The 21407-nt window shown below is 43.6% G+C and overlaps 1 protein-coding gene across 3 annotated transcripts; it reads left to right on the forward strand.

The window, feature by feature from the left end:
* The first annotated feature begins 1557 nt into the window (after positions 1 to 1557).
* Positions 1558 to 19634, forward strand: greb1 (growth regulating estrogen receptor binding 1). Of its 3 annotated transcripts, none has more exons than XM_037247483.1 (34): positions 1558 to 1762; positions 8031 to 8191; positions 8430 to 8537; positions 8609 to 8785; positions 8874 to 9056; positions 9697 to 9810; positions 9893 to 10024; positions 10669 to 10815; positions 10906 to 11028; positions 11203 to 11388; positions 11598 to 11734; positions 11900 to 12170; positions 12256 to 12384; positions 12549 to 12719; positions 12806 to 13003; positions 13082 to 13265; positions 13351 to 13534; positions 13615 to 13751; positions 13821 to 14172; positions 14240 to 14355; positions 14426 to 14631; positions 14699 to 15311; positions 15377 to 15533; positions 15614 to 15716; positions 15794 to 15949; positions 16066 to 16202; positions 16271 to 16432; positions 16511 to 16715; positions 16795 to 16957; positions 17673 to 17791; positions 17877 to 18109; positions 18189 to 18389; positions 18462 to 18600; positions 18690 to 19634. In XM_037247483.1, exons 2-34 carry the CDS (start codon positions 8038 to 8040, stop codon positions 18851 to 18853), a joined length of 5961 nt encoding a protein of 1986 aa, XP_037103378.1. In that variant the 5' UTR covers positions 1558 to 1762; positions 8031 to 8037; the 3' UTR covers positions 18854 to 19634. The 3 variants fall into 3 exon arrangements, with proteins under 3 accessions (XP_037103378.1, XP_037103377.1, XP_037103379.1); XM_037247482.1 differs by having other exon boundaries at positions 1559 to 1762; positions 8874 to 9065; XM_037247484.1 differs by lacking the exons at positions 1558 to 1762; positions 8031 to 8191; positions 8430 to 8537 and having other exon boundaries at positions 8594 to 8785; positions 8874 to 9065.
* Positions 19635 to 21407: the final 1773 nt, after the last annotated feature.

Genomic DNA, 21407 nt, shown 5'->3' on the forward strand with positions numbered 1-21407 from the left:
CCAATAAACCACTTTCACACAGTTTGAGTCAGGACAGCAAAATGGCTCATGGCAAGTGAACATCTGTCTTTATTTCATCCATTCATTACAACGCAGGTTTGTGGTTAAATTGAAAAAAATAGTGGTGATGGTCTGAAAATATGATTATGATTTTCCTGTTCTGTTCCAGGTTGTCAGTCAAATTCTGATTTCTTTATGCTGCAAAAAAAAGTGAGTTTTCTCTTCATGCAACTTCATTTTATGCATCAGTGAAATTGCTTTAAAACTTTGTAATTGCCTGTAGGATCCACGAGATGGCAGGAAAGCACTACTTTTGTCAGAATGAAATTCCTAAACTCACTACATATTTTAGTTCCTTGCGACCAAATCACTGCTTTTTTACTAAATAAAACTGCATTTCTAAAAATTTTAACAAATAAAAGGGAAAGCCATTACTATAGCATCGAAACAAATAGATTGTGAGTTGTAATTTTTTAATATCCTCAGAGCCATTGTTTATTAAATGAGTGGGTCAGTCTCCCTCCGGCCAGAGGAGTTCAGTCCATATGATATATGATGGCAGTCCACTCGTCTCTGCTCCACTGGACCCTGTCCAACACCTGTTCTCCCATCAGGGGATGCTGTGTTGCCGTGGCAAGGCTACGCCACCGCACAGATTGGGACTGCCCAGTTGGGGCTGCGGAGAGGATGAAGTATGAGCTTCCCTGCTATGAAATGTAAACGCTAACTGGGAGGGGGGGGCCTTTGTAGAAATAAATGCTCCCTTTGTGGAAATTTCTCATTACTATATATGCATGACTGAGTGAAATCATAATAACTGCAGATAGATGAAGCATTTCTGATGGATGAGGGAAACAAGATCTATTTGAGAATATACCTCCGAAGTTGTCACACTTATTGGAAACTGGGTTGGCTCAAATTAACGCTTGAAGAAATCATTAGCTCTGACATTTACATTCTTTCCCACCCTGTACTGTAAATGGTTTACATGGTATGTCCGGTAAAACATATATACATTTTTATTGTGGTTTAACTTTAAGCAGTATAAGTTTAAGCAGACTGTTTATCTATTGTCGAGACTTCAAATCATAGATTACATATTGGGAAATTTTTATGCACAAATCCAGTCGGTTCACAGAGGGCTTACATTACATTTTGTTGCAACTGCACGTACAATACTAACGTGGATGCACGTACTTCTCTGCCCCGAGGAAATTAAAATGCACTCTCCAATTTGTCCAGTAGAGGGCAAGATAAAGCCATAAATTTGGAATTGGGTAAAGTTTTCAACGAGCAATTGGAAACCTGGTGTTTGGGATATGATCATTTTATAAATTAAATTGAATGTAAATGTTTGAGTGCATGTACATTTCAGAAATTGAAACATAATTTAAGTCAGTGTGAACATTTTGCCTTGAACAATCTTATGGAGACGACTTAATATTTTTTCACAGTCAGACTATTTCTGAATCAACCATCCTGTAAGAAGAATATTAATCAGAGCAATTTTTATTCAATTATTTCTTTAACAGAGAAGACCAAGAAGAAGAATGATGCCATTTGACATGTCGGGTGTTGTTGGACCGTACCAATATGGCCGGCAAACGAGGGGGAGGTCCTGTCTTCGACCAGGGATCAAACCAAAAGTGATGACATGCACGACCCTCAGTTTGTCTCGAGCCGGTCAGATGGAGACAGCTGGGTGAATTTATCGACCTTTACGCACGAATTACTACGACTTTTGTCCCGCCTGTTAGGATAGGTGAGTATTTTTTTAATTGCCATTTGCGGGTGTGGTTCACATAGCATACATTTTGCCAACTTCTTCACTCAGCGGAGGATGATGCTCATGCAGAAAACTATCAATAATTTGTATTTCTTTAAGAGCATTACATTTCAACTTTAACAATAATATCGCATATAATAGTGATTTTGTGTGTATACACGTTATACGGTCACATGGAATAATTGTTTTGGCAAGTCTTTATACATACGCATATAGGTTTGTTCTTTTTTGCAAAATCAACACGTTCTAATAACTTTTTTGAAATTGTATTTGATGTGATGCCAACTCAGAGAATGCATCCCACAACCAATGATTGTCTGTTCGTTGAAATTAGTTTTAATTATTGGAGCACAAATCATTTGGAAAGATATTCTTATAACATCAGTGTAGCGCTGGCCTGGGCAACGCACGTCCCATTGGACAGGCTGCTCAATTATATGGAATTTAACTTTTTTTAATCGAATTTTTCCACATCTTTTTTATGAAGAGTATTTTAATAATCCACATTTGTTGAATTATTTTAGCTTTTTTACCGAAATGTTTTTAATTGGTTAACAATAAGGGGTTATTCTGTGGGTCAAATTGACCCATAGCAAAGTTTTGATTTATTTATTTTCTTTTCTAGAGGGGGGGGGGGGTCGGTAGAGGTTTTTCTTAATGGACTGGAGGAGTATGATGGCCTCTTCTCTTAAGCCAACTTTTTATTATTATTATTATTATTACATTAAATTGCGTTATTTTGTAATCCCTTCTAGTTAACCCTGCAGTGACACAAAGGACTAAAAGGGAGTCAGCCTTGTCAAATGCAAAGGCTTTTTTAAAATTATTTAATTATTTGCAATTATTTGTCCTTTTTTATCATTAAACATCTAATAGGTCACACTGACAAGTGTACCAAAGAAACAAATAAAAAAGAGGGTTAAGGTCATGATGTAATTAAAAAATATATATACATATTATTGTCCAATAAATATTTTGTTGTGTTGTACATTTAGCCTTCTATTTTTTAAACCTCCTCTTCAAGTTGTCAGACCCATCTGTCAGTTTCTTTTCAAAAAACAAAGTGTTTCATAATGTCAAACATTTGCCCACTTGTGTTGTAGCATGTGCATATAATCCTCCAACAAGCATTTATTGTTTAATGAACGTGTTGTGTTTGTGCTAGCTATGAAACCAGCAGGGTTTTGTTTGAAAAACACTTCAAAACGACGCACGAGCGCAGGCACGTACACGCACGTACAGCATTTTGAAGTGTTTTTCAATTCATGTGTTGACTCGTAAATAAACAGTGCTTGTTGTGAGTCATGATGACAGAGAAGGTACTTCGTGTCGTGCATGCTCAAAATCCAGATTGTCTTGACGCTAGACAACACACGCTCGCTGAGAGTTACTGCAGGAAGAAAGCAAAGAATAATCATCTCAAGGACGTGTGCAGTATGATAGCAAAGGCTGCAGGCCGACCACAGTCAGAATCATTTTTAATGGCCAAATATGTGAAAAAATGCAAGAAATTTGTCTCCGCCAGTTGGAGTCACTCTAGTACTTTTGGTAAGACACTATAGCAAAATATACATGGAACGTATTCCCAAATGTAATAGCGTTGTGGTACATGATTGTTGAATTGAATTCCATGCTGATTGCATGGGTGTGATTCCTGGCCAGTGCCCCAATACCCAATCCCAATCCGGGATTTAAAAAAAGCTAGTTTGTTGTAGGCGTTCAATCGAGTCAACTTTCCAGATCCAAATTAATATTCCGAGTTTGAAGTCGACCAAAGACGCGATTTGGGCATCTCGTCTTTCAGTCGGTCAATTTACAAATAACATCTGACTTGCCCCGCCATTGCCGTCTCTAACCAAGAAAGCATGTTCGCCTGAGAGTGTAAAATTAAGATGGCTGTGGATGAGCATAGCATTTAGCCTTGCTCGCCAGCTATTCCGATCGTCGCTTTTAAACCAATGGACTGGTGATGAGGAAGGATGGCATGATGTGAAGCTCCATTTGTGTCGCCAATACCGCTCAGACAACAACTGCGAGAACTTTATCATAGCACAATAGGCACCAACCAGAGTTTTTACCAAAAATGAAATAGGCAGCATTGCCACAAGTCTATCCTCAAATACAAAAAAGCACGAGTGAAATACAAAGCATAAAACTAAGGAATGCTGAATTTTCTTGAGCCTGGTTATGATTTCTATCTTAGAACTATCTTTACAGTATTTCTATGCCAGTTTGTGAAAATATGTCTGTACGTCAAAATTAGAGGTCTCCTGTTCTGTGCTGAAAAATATCAATGAATCCATCGATTAATTGACTGACTCGATTTTATCACAATAGCGCGACACAGACGTGCAGTTTAAAGTGTGACGAATGAAATTGCAGGTCAAACATTTAAGAAGTTATTTGCAAGGAGGAAGAAGCAAGTGCCAATTTTGCTGTGCATTGTTCAATAGCATCAATTCATCTCATTACTGATGATGTCATAATGCGTTTACGCGTGGATGTATAATTATGCGCCCTGCTGTGTATGTGTTTGGTGGAGGGGTGTTGACCCGTCAGTGAGGCGGTTGGCCGTCCTCTGCCATCGATCCTACGTCGGTTGAGCAAACTGTGAATGAGAGCATTTCGTCGGGGTCATAGGTCAGCACCAGGCATATATTGTTGGGGCAATTTGTGACATCGCTTTGCATGTGTTTGGGCTGTGGATCGGAGTGCAAAGTGCCTGCCGCTCTTCTTGCAACACTCACCAGATGACACCCTCTGTACATACTGTAGCGCACGCACTCGCACACAAAGCCACACACACGCACACGCACACACACACACACACACACACACAGTGTTTTTAATGCATACACAACAGTGTATGTGTGTGCGTGTGTGTGTGTGTGTGTGTGTGTGTGTGTGTCTCTGGATTTGTGTGTGTAACATGATCTGCTCTCCAAGGGGTGGAGGATGGACGCTGCAATCCAGCTTGTCAGACTGAAAAGAGGGAAAGAATAGCAGGGATGGTGTGTGTGTGTGTGTGGCTGGTATGCAGCCCGGGCTAATAGTAAAAGAGCCTGGGGTTCTTATCTGACCTCTCCTGTGTTGACCTTTCACCTCTATCCAAGACAAGCCCTTTGTGTCCACCGAGCTCGAACCTTCGAGAGAGCGTCTGTGTGTGCGTGCGTTGCATCAAAGTCTTGCCTAAACATTGTTATCTCCACTGACCTCAGTGGTGATGAGACCTCAGTGAAGCTTTTATTTTCTCTAAAGTTCCCTCTATAAACATTCGGATATGTTGATTGGAATATTTGTGTGTGTCAGTTGTGTACCGTGCATGGTGTCAATATTGATTGAGGAATGAATGCCGGTAAATTGTTACTTTAAAAAAGAGCTACCAAGTGTTGAAATGCTAAGCAGCCCGTGTCAGTGACATCCTGAAAGAAAGGGGGCTCCCGAGTTTAAAGGGGGTCCTAACTACAGGTTTTGTATTTGGGTGCCTGAGTGTGGTGATGGGAAGGCAGGGACCAAGGGGTCATAAAACACTACAATAGTGTCTCTCTCCCCAGGGTGAAAGAGAGACAGAAAGAGAAGAAGAGATAGGGAGGCGGGGGGCGGGAGGGGATTTAGGGATGAAAGGATCTCCCACTTCCACGTCAGGGAGACGGGAAGGAGGGGGGATGCAAAGAGGAAAGATCAACAAAGGTTATGTGAAAGATTTAACTACAACTAGTATATGCCTTTTTTTAGCACAAACCTTTGATAGACATTTTACTTGTTTTGGTGAAGGGATATATAAGTGAAAAGTTGCGGAAATCAGCAATCCACAAAAAGGCAACCTGATTAAAAGCGTTCCTAACCACTGAGCAGATGGAACAAATCAGATTGACATATTCGCTTAATAGCATAATCACTGTGGTCATTTTGAATTCAGTTTAAATAATAAAAAATACAAATATGCTAAAAAAAATACAAATATGCTAAAAAAAAAAAAAATCTATATAAATCATCAATCATTCGGGACATTGATGAATCCATGCAACTGGACTCTTCTTGTTTGTTGAATTTCTGCTTCCTTGTTTTCCAAAACCGTTCAAAAATGACTCAGTCCATTATGCTAATAGGCTAACCCTTTCTACATTTTTAAAAAGCAACTTTCTGGACACCCTGTGATATTTAAATGCTTTCCTCTAATATTTTAGTGGGGTACTAATGCAAAGTGACACTTTGTCATTTGGATTGTTATGTTGATTGACTGTTGGTCCCGGTTTTTGGTCGGGAGGACGCTTCCCTGCTTTCATCCTGTGTCTCCCCGTGGTTGTAAACGTCAGTCTACTGTTTGCCAGAAGGTGTGATTACTTCCTCTGCTTCCTCTCCTTCCATGTTATGACCGGCCTTCCTTCCCTCGTCTCTCTACAAAGCAGTGCGAGGCAATGGCGGTTCGCATTGTTTCTTTACATCATGAAAGTGTGGAAGCAGAAGGTTGTTGTCGAAATGTGTATATCCCCCAAATAAATGCTAAGGCCAGAATTTTTACATTCGTTTGTACAGCAAACTATGAACCACATCCAGTTAACTTTTACCGCAATTGGAATTATATACATTGATAGAATCTACCAATGATGACACCCGACATGCTGTCATATTATCAAACTCAACGTAATTGCCAGACTTCTTTACACTTTTGTGACAGATGTGGAATGTTCATCTGCGACACGATGGTCCCTAATGGAGACGTTTTGTAGGGCGCTTGGATCTGATTAGATGTTGCCGTTGTTCCTGATAGTGTGTTCACTGAGTGAATGTTTTGTTCCTGCTGTGAAACAACGCAGAAATGTTCGTCACTGTGGAGACGGACTGTTTGTCTTGTTACTAAGTTTTGTTCTTTCCATCTTAAATAGCTTCAGCTGAAAAGATTCTCAGAATCATCAAGCTTTTTTGGAAAGCTGCGGTCCTGCCATCCATCTTGTAAGCGCTACGTCACAAAAAGCCCATATGTGCTTTGTTTATTTTTGTAGCTGACCTACAGGTTGCTTAGGTCAGATAGTCATGTTTGTCTTTGTTAGTGTGTTCGTGCACATGTACGCACGCGTGCGTGGTTGTGCTCGCTTGGCTTCGTATGTGAAATGGGGGCTGCCAACATATGACCAGAAGGGGGATTAGGTTGGCATTAGCATCCGCCCGTGTTAATTGCCTCCAGGTTGACCCACTTTGGTTACCAATAGATCTGTTGACCTGCCACATTATAACAGAGTTGCACAATGAGTACGGGAGGGGAAACAAAGCAACAATTTCTGTTGTTGGAATTTAGTGTGTAAGACTAAAGTATTAAACCATGACATTGAAATCAATTCAGTTATTTACAGTCTACATGTTGTTGAGTTGAAGTGTCAGTTAAACAGATCACATTTTGACTGAGTGTTTTCTTCATTGAGGCTGCGGTGAACCAGAGAGAGCTGCGGGGAAAGAGAGAGAGAGAGAGAGAGAGCGGAGAAAAACAAAAAGGGAGTAGCGTCTAGGTCAGGGTGTCCTTACTCTGTCAGTGCAGCTGATTTTATGGCATGCCGTCTGGACACATGCCTCCATCAGTAAGTGCTGTTAATGTGTATGCGGTGATGTGGCTCTGGAAGTTTCCGCCTGTTCTTTGCCTTTGCAACTCTGACTTTATTTGATTTTTTTTAAAGATTATCTTCTCCATTATTGTTCAGATTAAATTACATTAATTATGAGGGGGGGTGATCTTGCTGCAACACTTAATTCTGTGATAAAATAATTGCTGCAGTTATTTTTTATTTCTGCTCCTTAGTCTGTTTGAATGTTTTGTCATGCAGGGGGACCACATGTATTTCTTGGCAAAAGTTATTTTGATCGATATTTGTTATGATTATATTTGTTGGTTCTATTGACTGTTTTGTATTATTTCCACATCCAGTGGCCAAACTCAACTGCATACCAAGTGTTAAGATGTCATTGTGGTTGCAAGCTTTATTGACGAATACAATTTAGAATCCATTTAAATAATGATGTTCAGAAGTCTTTGTATACTTTCATCCCACAAATGAATTATTATACCTAAAATTATAGACTTTAACGCGAATGACTCACTCGTGTGCTCTTCTTGCCGCAACCCAGCCGTTTTCTCGACTAATAACGTTTGGGAAAGTGTGCTTAAGGCCTGTACTGGTTGATCATTGACCTTCCCTTCAGATGGAAGTAAAGCAATGAATCAAATTAGAGGGATTCTAACCTGTTTTCTCAGATCACCAATGGGGAACTCCTATGCGGGCCAGCTGCGGACCACGCGCTTTGAGGAGGTCCTTCACAACTCCATCGAAGCATCACTCAGGTCCAACATCGTCGTGCCGCGGCCAGTTTTCTCCCAACTCTACCTGGAGGCGGAGCAGCCGTCGACACACAATGGTGACACCCACGTGCCACTTTCACAATCTCCCATAAATTGTGTGAATGCTGCCCCGAAAAATGCCAAAAGGCTGAAAAAAGGAAATAGCATGAGGGCCATAAGCCTTTTTTTGTATCAAAGCTTAGTACTTGCAAATGACCCGAATTGTGTGTATGTGTGTGCTCGCACATGTGAGAGCAAGAGCGTGACCTCAGAGGTGCCGCTTTGACAGTAGCTGTCTTCCATGTCTATCCGCAGGTCGCACGGAGAACGACGAGGAGGACGAAGAAGACGGCTCTGAATCCAACAGTCCTCCAATACCCTATCAGATGAAGCCCCCTCCTGATGGATGCTGCACCACAGATGGTTTGTGCAAGACAAGTTTACTCTTTACGAGCCAGTTCTTGGTAAGAAATAGCAAGTCTCCCTCCCTGTAGGCTTCTGTCAGGCAGGCAGGGATCTGCGTCTTTCATCACTGGCATCAGACTCCTTGGATTTGTTGCCGGGATTCATGCTGATCGGGCTGAAGTCCCCCTCCCTTCCCGAGAACCTGCTGGTGGGCGCCGTGGACCATCGTTTCCTGCCAGATGAACGGGGTCACAACGCTCTGCTGGGTAAGACAGAAGGAAAATCTTGAGCGCCCTCCATTAAATGCAGCTGGGAAGCTATCGATTCTCATCACGCCCACGTATTTGCTCGCAGGCTTTTCGGGGTATTGCATGGGCTGTGGAGAAAAGGGCTTTCGCTATTTCACAGACTTTGCCAACCACATCAACCTGAAACTCAGCACCCAGCCTAAGAAACAGAAGCACTTAAAGTTCCATCTGTACCGTGACAACCAAGGTGTGCTGGTTAAAGGAGCCCCCATCTGCTGGAAGGGACACGGTAAGATTGGTTCGTATCAACTTTATAATACTTTGGGGGGGGTTTCATTAGAATTTGTATTTTACTTTTTTTTTTCTATTCAGTTGGTGTTAGTGTTTTTCTATAGCATGTTTGTTGGTTTTAATTTGGATTTATTTTACTAGTTTGTAGTAGATTTTGCATTAGTTGTATTTATTCATTTATTTTTTATTTTATTGTTTGTTTTTTAATTGTTTTATTTGTTATATTTTTTTTAATCGAGTATTCATTATTTTTTTTTTCAAGAGTAGTGGCTCCTCAGATTCTTTTTTAAAAGCAGAGCAATTGTGACCAAAGTCTTAGACTGCCTGGTGGTCGTTTTCTCCAAAGGTTAATTTTACCAATTCGTGCACACACTGCAATAACATTTACGCTGGTCCAGGTGGACTAGCAGTAAAAGGGTAAGAACAGGTCAGACGGAAATTATAGCCTGAAGGTAATGACATCACACTCGTGAAAAGGACACTACCCAAATCAGCAGTCCGCACCTCCAGCAACTGTAAAATCCCTTTTGAAGATGAAGAAGATACTTAATTATTGAATATTGTCAGGCACCACAATGAAGTGAGTCCCCCTACTAAAACGAATGTGATGTCAGTAAATATTCTCTGCTGCGTTTCAGGTGGGCGGATAAGACAGATGAGCTCGAGTCTCTCTGAGACTCATGCGGCGTCAGATGAGCAGTCATCGAGTGCGGCGTTGTTGCATTCCTCACACGCACCTGGCAGCTATGCAGGTATAACAACAAAATGGGCACTTGCACTTCCAGATGACGTGACAATAAGAAGTTACTCAGTCATCTTCCTGTCCATATGCAGCTGCATCTCACGCAAACGGCGTCGCTCAAACTTCCGATACCCCGCAGCCGCTGACAAATGGCACCCACGCCGCTTCTTCAAGCACTCAGCCGGTGATAATTCATTCGGGACCAGGGAGACCATCAACTACAGGTAACGTAAATGCACAGTAAGAAATGTCAAAAATTACAATTTAAGATGTTTACGTAACGTTGGCTTTTTGTCCCATGCCTCAATCCATATTTGTGGTCAAACTAATTATATTAAATTCATGTTAGGGCAGCCATTGTGTCTGCTATCATTAACCCCCTGGGTTTGTTCACACCTCTGAAAAGGAGCGCAGCCCCCTGTATTATAACGCCAGCGCTGTAGGGAGGCTGTCAGCTGCATTGTTTTGAGGATTGTCTTTTGTCTGCCTGATTTCATTTGCCAACACTTGAGGCACTAAAATTTCCCCCCTCACTTTCTTCTCTCTCCCTCGCTCGGTGGCCTCTATAAACCGGGGTTGTAAAATACTCTCTTCTTTTCCTTGCTATTTTCTCGCTGAATAAAAAAAGCTTCCTTCCTGTCAGTGTTGTGTTTTTTTCATGACTTCTCTCACAAGTGCGACTCCAGTCTCCATCGCTGCATTTCAACAGGGGGTTTAGTACAAACATAAAATTCAACTGCATCCAAATAGGCTCATTGAAAAACAATATAAATTGTATTGGAGAAAACTGAAACATTTGAGAGCAGTCAGAAAGATGCTCAGTAACTTTTCTGTTAAATAAACCATTATCCATTGTTTCTTGCTCCAGGGTTGCAGACAAATGCCGGACCCCCCAAAAAGAGGCATAAGGGTTGGTCTCCTGAAACGTCAAGTGCTTTGCTAGAAAACGCAGGGAAGACGCCAACATCTTCACTTTTGACATCATCAACAGTAACTGCAAATGGAGCCAGATTGGGTAAAAAAAAAACAATCATAAAGAAAAGAAATGCTCATTTAATTTCATATGAGGTCTAATTTCTTTAGTTGTGTTTTCTTACACATTTAGATGCCTCTGCCACGCTGAGCTCCTCACAGAGGTCCTTAAGCACGCTTTCTCCCTCTGGGCTGTCTGTAGCTGTGCCTGATCAGCTGTTGCACACTTGCGGATTACAACCTGTCATCTTTAAAGGTCAGACACATTCATATGACCTAATTCACTGCCAGCTGGATTCAAAGCAGAACATTTTGGCTCTTTGCAGGCATCAACCCCAGAGAGTTGTCAGTTTAGATTTTCATCATTAGTGCAATGATACTTCAATTAATTTTGTAAAATGTTTTATCTGCATACCTCTCCTGGATACAGGTCATGGCCCTCTTCCACAGCTGACTGGCAATTTTAGTGAAGTACTCGTCAGCTCTCTTCTGCAGAGTTGCTACTTGAGCTCTCAGACCCTCCCTAGAGTCTATCAGCACTACGGACCCTCGCCCATTCAGCCACTGTCTACTGAGATGCAGATCCTCCTCACTGTCTACTACCTTGTTCAGCTCGGTCAGTGTCACACGCTGTTAACACCTGAAAGCACAGCAGCATTTATATGACTCTAAAACTACAAATTTAGAAACTTCTTCAATATTTTTCATCCTGCAAGCTTGTTGTGTTTTTAAAACACAGTTTTCCAGAGAATTCTTTTAATTGTTTGATTTTACTTGTTTCCACCATGCTTATGATTTCTGTCTTCTACCCCCAACATTTGCAAGGCCCCGAGCAAGTGCCCCTGATTGAGGACTTGGAGCAGATATTCATGAGATCATGGAGGGAATCCCACCTCAGTGAAATCAGACATAATCAACAACCTCAGACAGCAGCCACCCAAGGGCGGCACTATGGAATTGAGGTTCCGTATATATTTAGTAGGAACAGTGATGTATCTATTATAACCTGTGCCATCCAAGATGCTATTACTGTTTCTGTTGTTCACAGTCAATGATGTTATAAAAATACATTTGTACGATATAAGGTGCGTGGCAGTAACATTAATTTTCTTTCCTTGGCTCTTCAGGCCCCTCCTGCCCTTCCAGGGCTCCCTCAGCATCTTGGCATAGCACCACAGCAGCCTCTGACGCCCAGCCAGCTTCCTTGGCTCGCTCAGCTGGCCGCGTCGTCCTGCGGAGAAGGGGTGGTGGTGTTGGGGGAACAAGTTGGATCTTTGGCTCAGGGCCTTCAGCAGATGTTTAGCAAGTTAATGGAGGGACGCTTTGAAAACACAAATTACATCGTCGTCATTGTGACCGCTTCTGGACATGAAACGCAGTCCTGTGTGGTTGTCACAGGTGGGAATTTGAATCTTTGAAAATAAAAATAAATGCTTTTTTTAATTTAAAAAGGCATTATGCATTTGTGTGCTTTCGGTATTAGGTAAACACCAGTGTCGGGCTTTGGCCGAAAATATGTTTTCTCCCAATGAGGGTTTAAGAGAAATCAACCAGCAGCTTTCCTCTGGTGAAGCCCAGGAGCTAATCCAGTTCTGCAGTTCCCTCGGACAAGGTGTGCTTGATTATCGCCCTTGGAACGCACGAGTCTCTGTTGTGTTTACTTTGTGCATGTTCTGTCCTGTTACAATTTGTATGATGATATGACGTCTTGTCTAAGGGCACGTTGAGGTGATTAGATGAGGCATACCCAGTATCTAACTTCCTGTTTCGGTGCAGACGGTGATATGGATTTCCTCCTGGACAGCGCAACCTTGGACAGCAACGAGCCTTCTCCCTTATCCAGCGGTCAGGAATCATCGGAGGAAAAAAGCATGAAAAACACACACAGTCCAAAAGACTCAAACAGCCCTAAAGATAAAATTCTGCCTTCTAAGGAAACTTGTTCAGGTAAGACAGATGACACAAATACTAGTATTTTTTTTTTTTTTTGGGCAATTTTTTTATTCCATGAACCTGTGTGTGCACGCATGTAGAGTTCTCAGTGGAGTGGCGGGACATCCGACCCATCCAGTTGGCAGTAGCCAGAAAGCTGCTGTCTCACGTTTGCGCCATAGCAGACTCCAGCACACAGAACTTGGACCTCGTGTCCTTCGACAGAGTCAACTTCCTCATCCTGGTCCCGCCCTCCGAGGTCACCTTTCAACAGACTGTGCTCCACCTGTGGGGCTCTGGTGAGTCACATGTCTCCACACATTTCCATTTCTTTGACTACTTTCCCCGTCCACGTTGACTTGAACCTCGGATTTCAGGTGTTCTCCAAGAACTCGGAAGTCTGGAGCAAGATTGTGTGTCTCAGCGGGAGGCTGAGCGCTATGTGGTGAAAATGGATCAAAGCGCTCAAGTGCGAGTTGACAGCCTGATACAGGAAGCACACAGCAACTCCTACACGCTTTACATCCTGGTCCATGACCACGCCCACTGGGACGTCAGCAGGTCAAAGACAAGCAGACAAGCAGAGTTGAATTCAACAAGAGTTTTTACTTTTTGACATTTGTTTCCTGTACCTATTGTTTCGCAGTGCTTCTTACTGTAGCGCGGACTCGGGTTTGGGTCTGGTGGACCAACTGCTGAATTCCAGACGGGTCAGAGATGCTCCAAACATTCTGATTCTCCACGTTACTTCCTTCCCGTTTGCTCTGCAGACACAATTCACACGCATCAGCCCCTATAATGAGATCCACTGGCCACCTTCATTCAGTAATGTGAGGTTTCATTCTACATGTGCTAATAAAAACATCCGTACAACAGAAGCACATTGTAACCATTTGTTGTGCATATGTAGGATGTGGATTTGTATCACGAGAGAACTCGCTACTTTGGTGTGTCAGAGCTTTTAGAGTCGACACGCTCGGGAAGCAGCCTGCCACTGATGCGATGCGATTCTTCTTTTGAGAGCATGGCATCTGCCCTGGAGGAAAGGTACACGCTGTCAGCCAAAAAAAAAGCTATAGGTAAAACTGCTTAACATATAAAAAACGTTTCTTTTAGGTTTCCAAAGCTGCACAGCGCCGTGATCCGTACGACAGTTCTGATCCACCACTACTGCACGGCACTGATGGCCGTTTCTGGAAGAATCGGCGGCACACACAATCTCCACAAGCACACGTCTGTGGAGACCCTGGGCATCGTGCAGGAGCTGCTCAGTGCCGCCCAGCAATGCCCCGCCCACCACGGTCACATGATCCTTCTGCGCATCCCCTCGCTGGCTCTGGCGGCGTGGGCGCATCGGCGGCTATCCCGGGTGAGGAGACAGCTGGGTCTTGAAGAGAGATTTGAGATCATACTAGGGAATCCAAGCCAGCCACTGAATGTTGGACACAGCTTTATTGATCAAATTAAGGTATGCAAAAGTAGTGAGTAAATAGTTCAAGTCAAGAAATATGACTTGACTTTTGTGCCTTATGTAGCTATGGCTAAAAATCCAAGAAGCTGATTGGGTGCCTCGTACCTACTTGGAGCTTGAAGCGCTTCCTTGCATTCTGATCCTGACGGGAGCTGAACCTCAAGGAGAATCACTTCCCAGGTTGGCACGCTAAGACCAAAGCAGTTTAGCATTTAGCTATTTTAATATTGATTTCATCCTCGTCCCTCAGGTCACTAAAGTACTGTGACCTTCGAGTGATAAGCTGCTCCTATCTTCAACGTACCACACTGGAGCAAGAGTTGGGACTCGCGGCATACCTGCTGAAGGCGGAGTCCCGATCCCCGCATAACCCGGGGCCGGGAAGTGACCTGCTGGAGAGCGATGCGGAAAAACTCAGTAGCACCGACAATGAGGAAGAGGAGGGCCAGGAAAATGGTAGTTAGTGATGATTTATTCAATGACTTCATTTGTATTCATGTGTTCCTCTTTGCTTTCCTTCTAGAAAGCTCTCCTGTGTCCTCCAACCAGCCGCTCCAGTCCAGCCCGGATGTTGCAGCAGCAGCAGCAGCAGCAGACCCGTCTCCAACCCAGAGCAGCACATCAACGTCCCCAAAAGCTCCAAAGAGCACAGTGGAAACCACGCCGTCTCCCTCTCCAGCTCACACTCAACTTCCTCCCCAGTCGTCTTCTCAGCCATTTGTATTCCATCAACCTTCAATTCTTCACCCAAGTCAGTTGATAGCCCAAACTTATTCCCTGGCCCAACCCATTTTCCAGCCGCAGATTCTGAGCCAGAGCCAGTTACTAGCTTCAGCGAACCCCCAACTTTACTTCCAAACGCTCCCGCAGCACCAAATCCCCCACGCACCGCCCCAACAGCTGGCCCCTGCCCGGCCTCGTCGTCACCCTTCCAAATCCACTTCTTCTAGCTCTTCGTCGCCCCGAGCCTCTTCGCCTCATCTGAGCTGCTCCTGGGCACGGGGAGTAAGTCGGCCGCCCTCCGTGCTCCTCCCCCGCTCACTTTACGACATCATCACGGCCAACGATGGCAGCGGCCTCCCGCGATGCACCTCCTTCCTGCCGCATATGTCGGTAGCGTGGGCCAGCAGCTTCAGGTGAGACTCCCAACAACAACGACACCTTCCTTTTCTTCCACGCTCACAAATGCTTTTGTGTGCAGACCTTTGCTGAGTAAGATGATGACGTGCACAGAACAGTCGCTTTACTACCGCCAGTGGACGGTCCCCCGCCCTTACCACATGGACAGCAGCAATCGCACCGAAGGACGCAGCGACAACTTTCACCCTCGCAGGCTACTTCTCAGCGGACCCCCGCAGGTACTTCCGATCCTTTTCTTACTCAATGTCAAAATTCATGCTCTGTATTGACATTCTTTTGGCGTAATGTCATTGGACAGGTGGGTAAGACCGGCGCGTACCTGCACTTCCTGGGTATTCTGTCTCGGATGCTGATCAGGCTGATGGAGGTGGATATCTACAATGAAGAGGAAATCAATTTAAGTGAGTACATGCCCAGATGATAAGAAAGAAATCATTTACACAGTTGTGTTCAAGTGTTGTTTGTGCGTGTATTTTAGATGTCCAATTAGACAGGGTTCAATACAGCCCGCCCAATGCCTTGTGGCCGGACCCAGACGTTATGAAGACTTTACCCTTTGACTACATAGTCCACGACCCCAAATATGACGACATCAGCTTGGTGTACTGCCCTGGATATAGACCAGCCTCTGATGGTAGGCACGGTCCGACAAATATCGAAAATGGTCCACAAGGGAGCATATTTATATTCAACAACTTCATTTCATGATGTTGTCACTAAAGTATTGTGTTTTTTTGTTGCCTTTGCAAGCCAACCCAGCGCACCAAGAGGAAGTGTGCCTCCGGAGGCGCACAACCAGGATCAAACTGTCCAAGTATGCGGCCTTTAACACTTATCACCATTGTGAACAGTGTCACCTCTACTTGGGCTTCAACCCCAGATACCAGGTCAGCATCACCCAAGCGTACAACTATCATCAAATATTTGTTTCCAAGACTTTTTTTCTTGAATCTAGATGTATGAGTCTACGCTGCATGCCTTCACGTTCACCCATTTGCTGCTTGGAGAAGAAATCCAGCTCTACTTCATCATCCCCAAGTCCAAAGAGCACTACTTTAGTTTCAACCAACCGGGAGGCCAACTGGAGGGGATGCGGCTGCCTCTCGCCGCTGACCGGGTGAGTCTGTGGCAACAGGCCTTGAAAAATGTGCTGCTGTGATTCAACATTCATACAATGATGGTGCTCTTTTGTCAGAGCCCGGACTGCATCAAGAGTCCAATCTTCACTCCGACCACTGGGCGCCATGAACACGGTCTCTTCAACCTTTACCATGCCATGGACGGAGCCTCACATCTCCACATCCTGGTGGTCAAAGAATACGAAATGGCCGTCTACAAAAAGTACTGGCCCAACCACATCCTGCTGGTGCTGCCTCCTGTCTTCAATGGCGCTGGGATAGGTACCCGTGTTACCGTCACACAACCCGCAAATTTGTTCACAGTGCATCTTTTTAAAAAGTGCTCCGGATTTTCTTCCAGGAGCTGCTCACTTCCTGATTAAAGAGCTTTCATACCACAACCTGGAGCTGGAGCGCAGTCGTCGGCAGGAGGGCAGCGGCTCCATCAGTGACGTCTGGCCCTTCATTATCCTGGCGGACGACTCGTGCGTAATGTGGAACGTGGTCGACTTCGACGCACGCAAGTACATGCTCACACACTTTATACTTGACCTACAATGGTGTTTCTCAAACTTTTTCTACCAAGTACCACCTAAAAAAAATGCAAAAAGGATTAGATCATTCTTGTTTCTTCATTTTCTGCATTTTCATTAAAGGTGAGAAAGTGGATTTACTCCTAAAATTATTATTTATGTAATATTTTACGCCATGATAAAAATATGCACTGTTTTAACATTGTAAACCTAGCAAAATAAAAATATGTTAAATTAAATTTAGTTCAGTACTAATTATACTTATTTTCTAAACAAAGATTAAATGTGCATCTTGGAAAATATAAATACAACTAAACTGTACATATAACGCAGTGCTTGAATAGTAAAACAAATGCACTGTTCATGAAAAGTGAGGAAATTGTATTTACACCACTAGAGGGAGCCCACGTTCCACTAATGCTAAGGGAGCAAACGACCATTTGGAAACAGGAACAGAGTTAACAACATGAGTTGTGCTCAAATATTTGCAGATAGGTTCACCAGTAACATTCTGAAGAACTATTTTCTATCAACACTAATAATGATATTTGGCTTCTCTAAAGGAGAAGCTGTTAAATGCTGAAAGTTGCCAGCTTTCACAGGCAATATAATATCTGCAGAATTCAAAATTGGTTCTGCAGATATGCATCATGATGGCTTACCATGATTCTTAACAATTTTTTCCCCCCTCTGCTGCTGCCGCCAGTAGTCCAGTGGAACATTCCGCGTCACTGAAGCAAGTGTTGCAGCACATGGAAGGCTGTCCTGACCTGGCACACTACGGCCTGTGCGGGATTAGAAAGTGGAGCAGTCGTGTACTCGCCGGTTGGTTCAAAACCTATTTTCATTCTTTGGAAATGCCAAAATAGTCTCCCGGGACTAAAAGGCGAGTGTGTTCTCTTGTATCTAGGCCCCAATCAGAGAGAGCCTTTCTCCAGAGGTCACCTCCATGACTTCCTCCTTCTCAACGTGGACCGGAGTCAGAACGTCCAATACGACCAGAATCGTTTCACTTGTCACGACGTCGACTTCACCCTGCGACTGCACAGCGCCGGACTGCTCGTCTGCCGCTTTAACAACTTCAGCGTTATGAAAAAGCAGATCGCCATCGGAGGTTACAGGACCTTCATCATCAAGACGAAGGTAAGGGCGCACATCCAAACATCCGTCCGACCGTTCAATATCTTTTTGGGGTAACTGACGAGAGGGAAAATGTGCCCAGATGATGGACGTTCCCACTTCAGTGGGGCCCTCTCAGTACGTCTGTGCCCCCGACAGCAAGCACCTTTTCCTGGCCACCCCGGCTCAGCTTCTCCTGGAAAAATATCTCCAACACACCAGCCACAAGCTCTTTCCTCTCAGCACCAAGAACTACGAACACCCGGTCCTGTCTGTGGACTATTACATTAACCTGGGCCCTGAGGTAAGACCCTTTTTAGGTTGGAATTGGTTGGAATGTACACGCTGGGTTTCACTTTGCTATCCATTGCCACAGGTGACGGTGTGTTTCGTAAGTTCAAGACCACACTCGGTCAACATCTGCACCACAGGCCTGCTGTTCAGCGGCCTTCTCCTCTGTTTCGCCGACGCATTCGTGACCCCCAGCTTCCTCAAGAAGTTCACCTTTCTCAAAGGTACACCAACATGATGACAATCAAATGTAGTACCTAGTAAAGGAAATCCTCTTGGGAGTCATGGCTCGTCCGTCCGTGCCTCCCCGCAGGCGCGACTCTTTGTGTGATCGGTGCAGATCGTAGCTCCTTGAGGCAAACGGTCGGCCGGCTAGAGCTGGAAGAGGAGTGGAGGTTCCGGCTCAGCGACGAATTCCAGACAGCAAACGCCAAGGAGGACCGACCCCTCTTTTTCCTGACAGGAAAACACATATGACGTGGAATGAAGACTTGGACAAAAAGTATTGTTTACATGCATGATATGTGCTTTGAACTGAAAACTGCCATTTACAATCCCTTGAAGAAACTCACCACTTGGGGATTTCTCAGCGTACGAGCAGGGAGCCTGCTTTTTGGCAATAAATTCGTGGGATTTGTATCAAAAGTGAGGCACTGAGAAAAAAATAAGGAGGTTTTTGGAAAGTAATGATGATGATAACTTAGTGCTTCACATCTTTTTGTGCACTTTCCTACTAAATGTGTGTGAGAAAACGATGCAGGTACAAGTGTGTGCAATGTCTTGATGCAATATTCTGCAGCTTTACTTTCTGCAGACCTGTAATGGTCGACACAATCATTCATTGTATGAGGGTAGCCGATTTTTGGCAACAAGTGTTTTTTTTTCCCAATAGATGTACATGTATTTGCATGTTAATTATTTTAAGAGTATTTTGAGTACTTATTTACTGCATGTGTAAGACTGGCTGTTGTTTCTTTGTCAGGATGTAGACTTTGTATTGCTTCCATTTAATTTTTTTTATACTGTAAATTGCATTTCACAATGTACAGCTTTGAACGCATTCATTTGTATAAATGTACAGATATTTGTAACTTCTCTTGTGTTGTGTTTTTTTTTTCAATCCTAATGTTCATTTTTTAAGTTTTTTAATTTCTTCAATGGTACTATTTGCCTTCCATGCTATTTTTATCTGTACTTCTTCATCCCTCACTGAGCTATGTGTCAAGTTTTACACTTTAATAATAGATGTCTGATACTTTGTGGGTGCACTTTATGTTCGTGTGAGCAGTTGTTGTAATGTGTATAACTGGCATGATGGTGTCAACAATTCTACATATGGTCCTCCCTCCAGCTTTCTCAAGTTACCTTCGACTAGTCCGTTACTAGATTGCGTTGGAGGTAAATTTAGTCTAAAACCCGGCACGCTGCATTTGCTACAAATAAAATTACATCATAATGTGCACCGTTGTTATCTCAACCACGTGGGGAACATTCGTCACACTTCAGGCCACACTTGAGAACAGAAGACATTACATAACAGCACCACTATGTTGAGCCTCTGGGGGCTCAGGCTACTCCTCCAACACTTCTTCCCTTTACACTGTAGCCAACCACACGGGGGCCCAATGTTCAACTATTTACTTTTTTATTGTTAGTATGGTCCTCTTATGCTGAAATTGTGTGCATGTCAAACATACCTTTAAGATTCATGGCCAAAAAGTTCATCCTTGGTTTGGGGTGTGAAGACTTCTTTTTTTTTAAATCCAGTTTTCAAAAGTGTTATGAATCACCTTTGACATCAATAACAGCTTCATGTCTTTTTGAATAGGCTGCACCTTGGCTCAGCTGTCTTTGCGTACCTTCGCCCATTTCTCTCAAGATGCATCAGGCTGGTGGGGAGGCCCAGTGCTCTTGAGATATTCAATCGGAGTCCAGTCTGGGCTCTGACTGGGCCTATACAGTAAAACAGCTTTTGCATACTTGCACAATTAATCACAAGACACCACTTGTGGGACACCACAATGTGGGCAGGGCCAATGTTTTGGTTTTTTTGGTGGTGTGTGGCTCAGTCTGCCTCCTGATAGGCTGAGACCCACCAATGCCCCCAGTCTCCTTGAGCAACACCCGTCTGGGCCATGATTAAATGAACACATTCTTGACCTTGAAAGAAATTCACCACCAAGCTACTCTTGTCTTAGCAAACCTCTCTCGTCCTCTCAGGTGTCTAAACATGTCCAACTTCCAGTGTGTACTGAGCGTCATTATTTTTGGAATTGAACATTTTTACTACACCTCTTTCATTCGCCCTCATTTGTGTGTATCAAATGAAGTGTGCAGTAAGTGTGCAGGGATCCAGAAAATGTGATGTATTTTCCTGCAAACAGAGGAGGCACAACCAACTGTCTGCAGCCCACAAACACATTGAGGAAATTCTCCCTCCAAATTTGCTCTAAATTGTCCTTCTGTCTCCTCCCACTGAACTCTCTCTGCTGGCGGCTCCTTGGTAAATCATTCAGTTCTTGGAAAAGATTGCACGTGTTTCCTTGTTCTCTGCGGCTGAGTTTTGTGTGTGCGGGCGTGCGTGCGTGCGTGTATGTATACATGTTCGTGTGTGTTTCTGAGAGACTGAGTAAATCACAATGGACACGTGTTTGCGTAGTAGAAACTATGGACTGATAACAGAAAACTGTCCTCTGGGTCATATTCTGCAACTGTGCGCATTTGAACACGCTGTTGCATAGCAGTGGTGACGCGACATTAGAAGCAAAGTGCGGTGCCCCAACAGATGGCGCTGTTTTGCTTTCGTTTCTGTTTTATACTCAATACAGAGCAGTATTGAGACACTTTAATTTTGGTGACTTTTTTGTAGTGTCCAATCTCTAGTTTCTGCGTGTCATTCAGAGAGACTTGTGGGCATGGCTGTATTTAGTCAAATGTTTATGCCCAATTGGGCAATTACAATAAAATCCTTATAGCTTTGCTTAGCAACACAGAAAAACACTTGGAACAATTCTTTATTTCACATTTATTG

Source organism: Syngnathus acus, chromosome 3, assembly GCF_901709675.1.
Source record: "Syngnathus acus chromosome 3, fSynAcu1.2, whole genome shotgun sequence".
Classification (NCBI taxonomy): domain Eukaryota; kingdom Metazoa; phylum Chordata; class Actinopteri; order Syngnathiformes; family Syngnathidae; genus Syngnathus; species Syngnathus acus.

Excerpts from the sequence above, each read along its gene's own strand:
- greb1 (XM_037247482.1), top strand. The coding sequence starts at position 8,038 with ATGGGGAACTCCTATGCGGGCCAGCTGCGGACCACGCGCTTTGAGGAG. Across the intron at positions 8,786-8,873 it reads GGGTCACAACGCTCTGCTGG|GCTTTTCGGGGTATTGCATG; the intron begins GTAAGACAGAAG and ends ATTTGCTCGCAG. Across the intron at positions 9,811-9,892 it reads CGCACCTGGCAGCTATGCAG|CTGCATCTCACGCAAACGGC; the intron begins GTATAACAACAA and ends GTCCATATGCAG.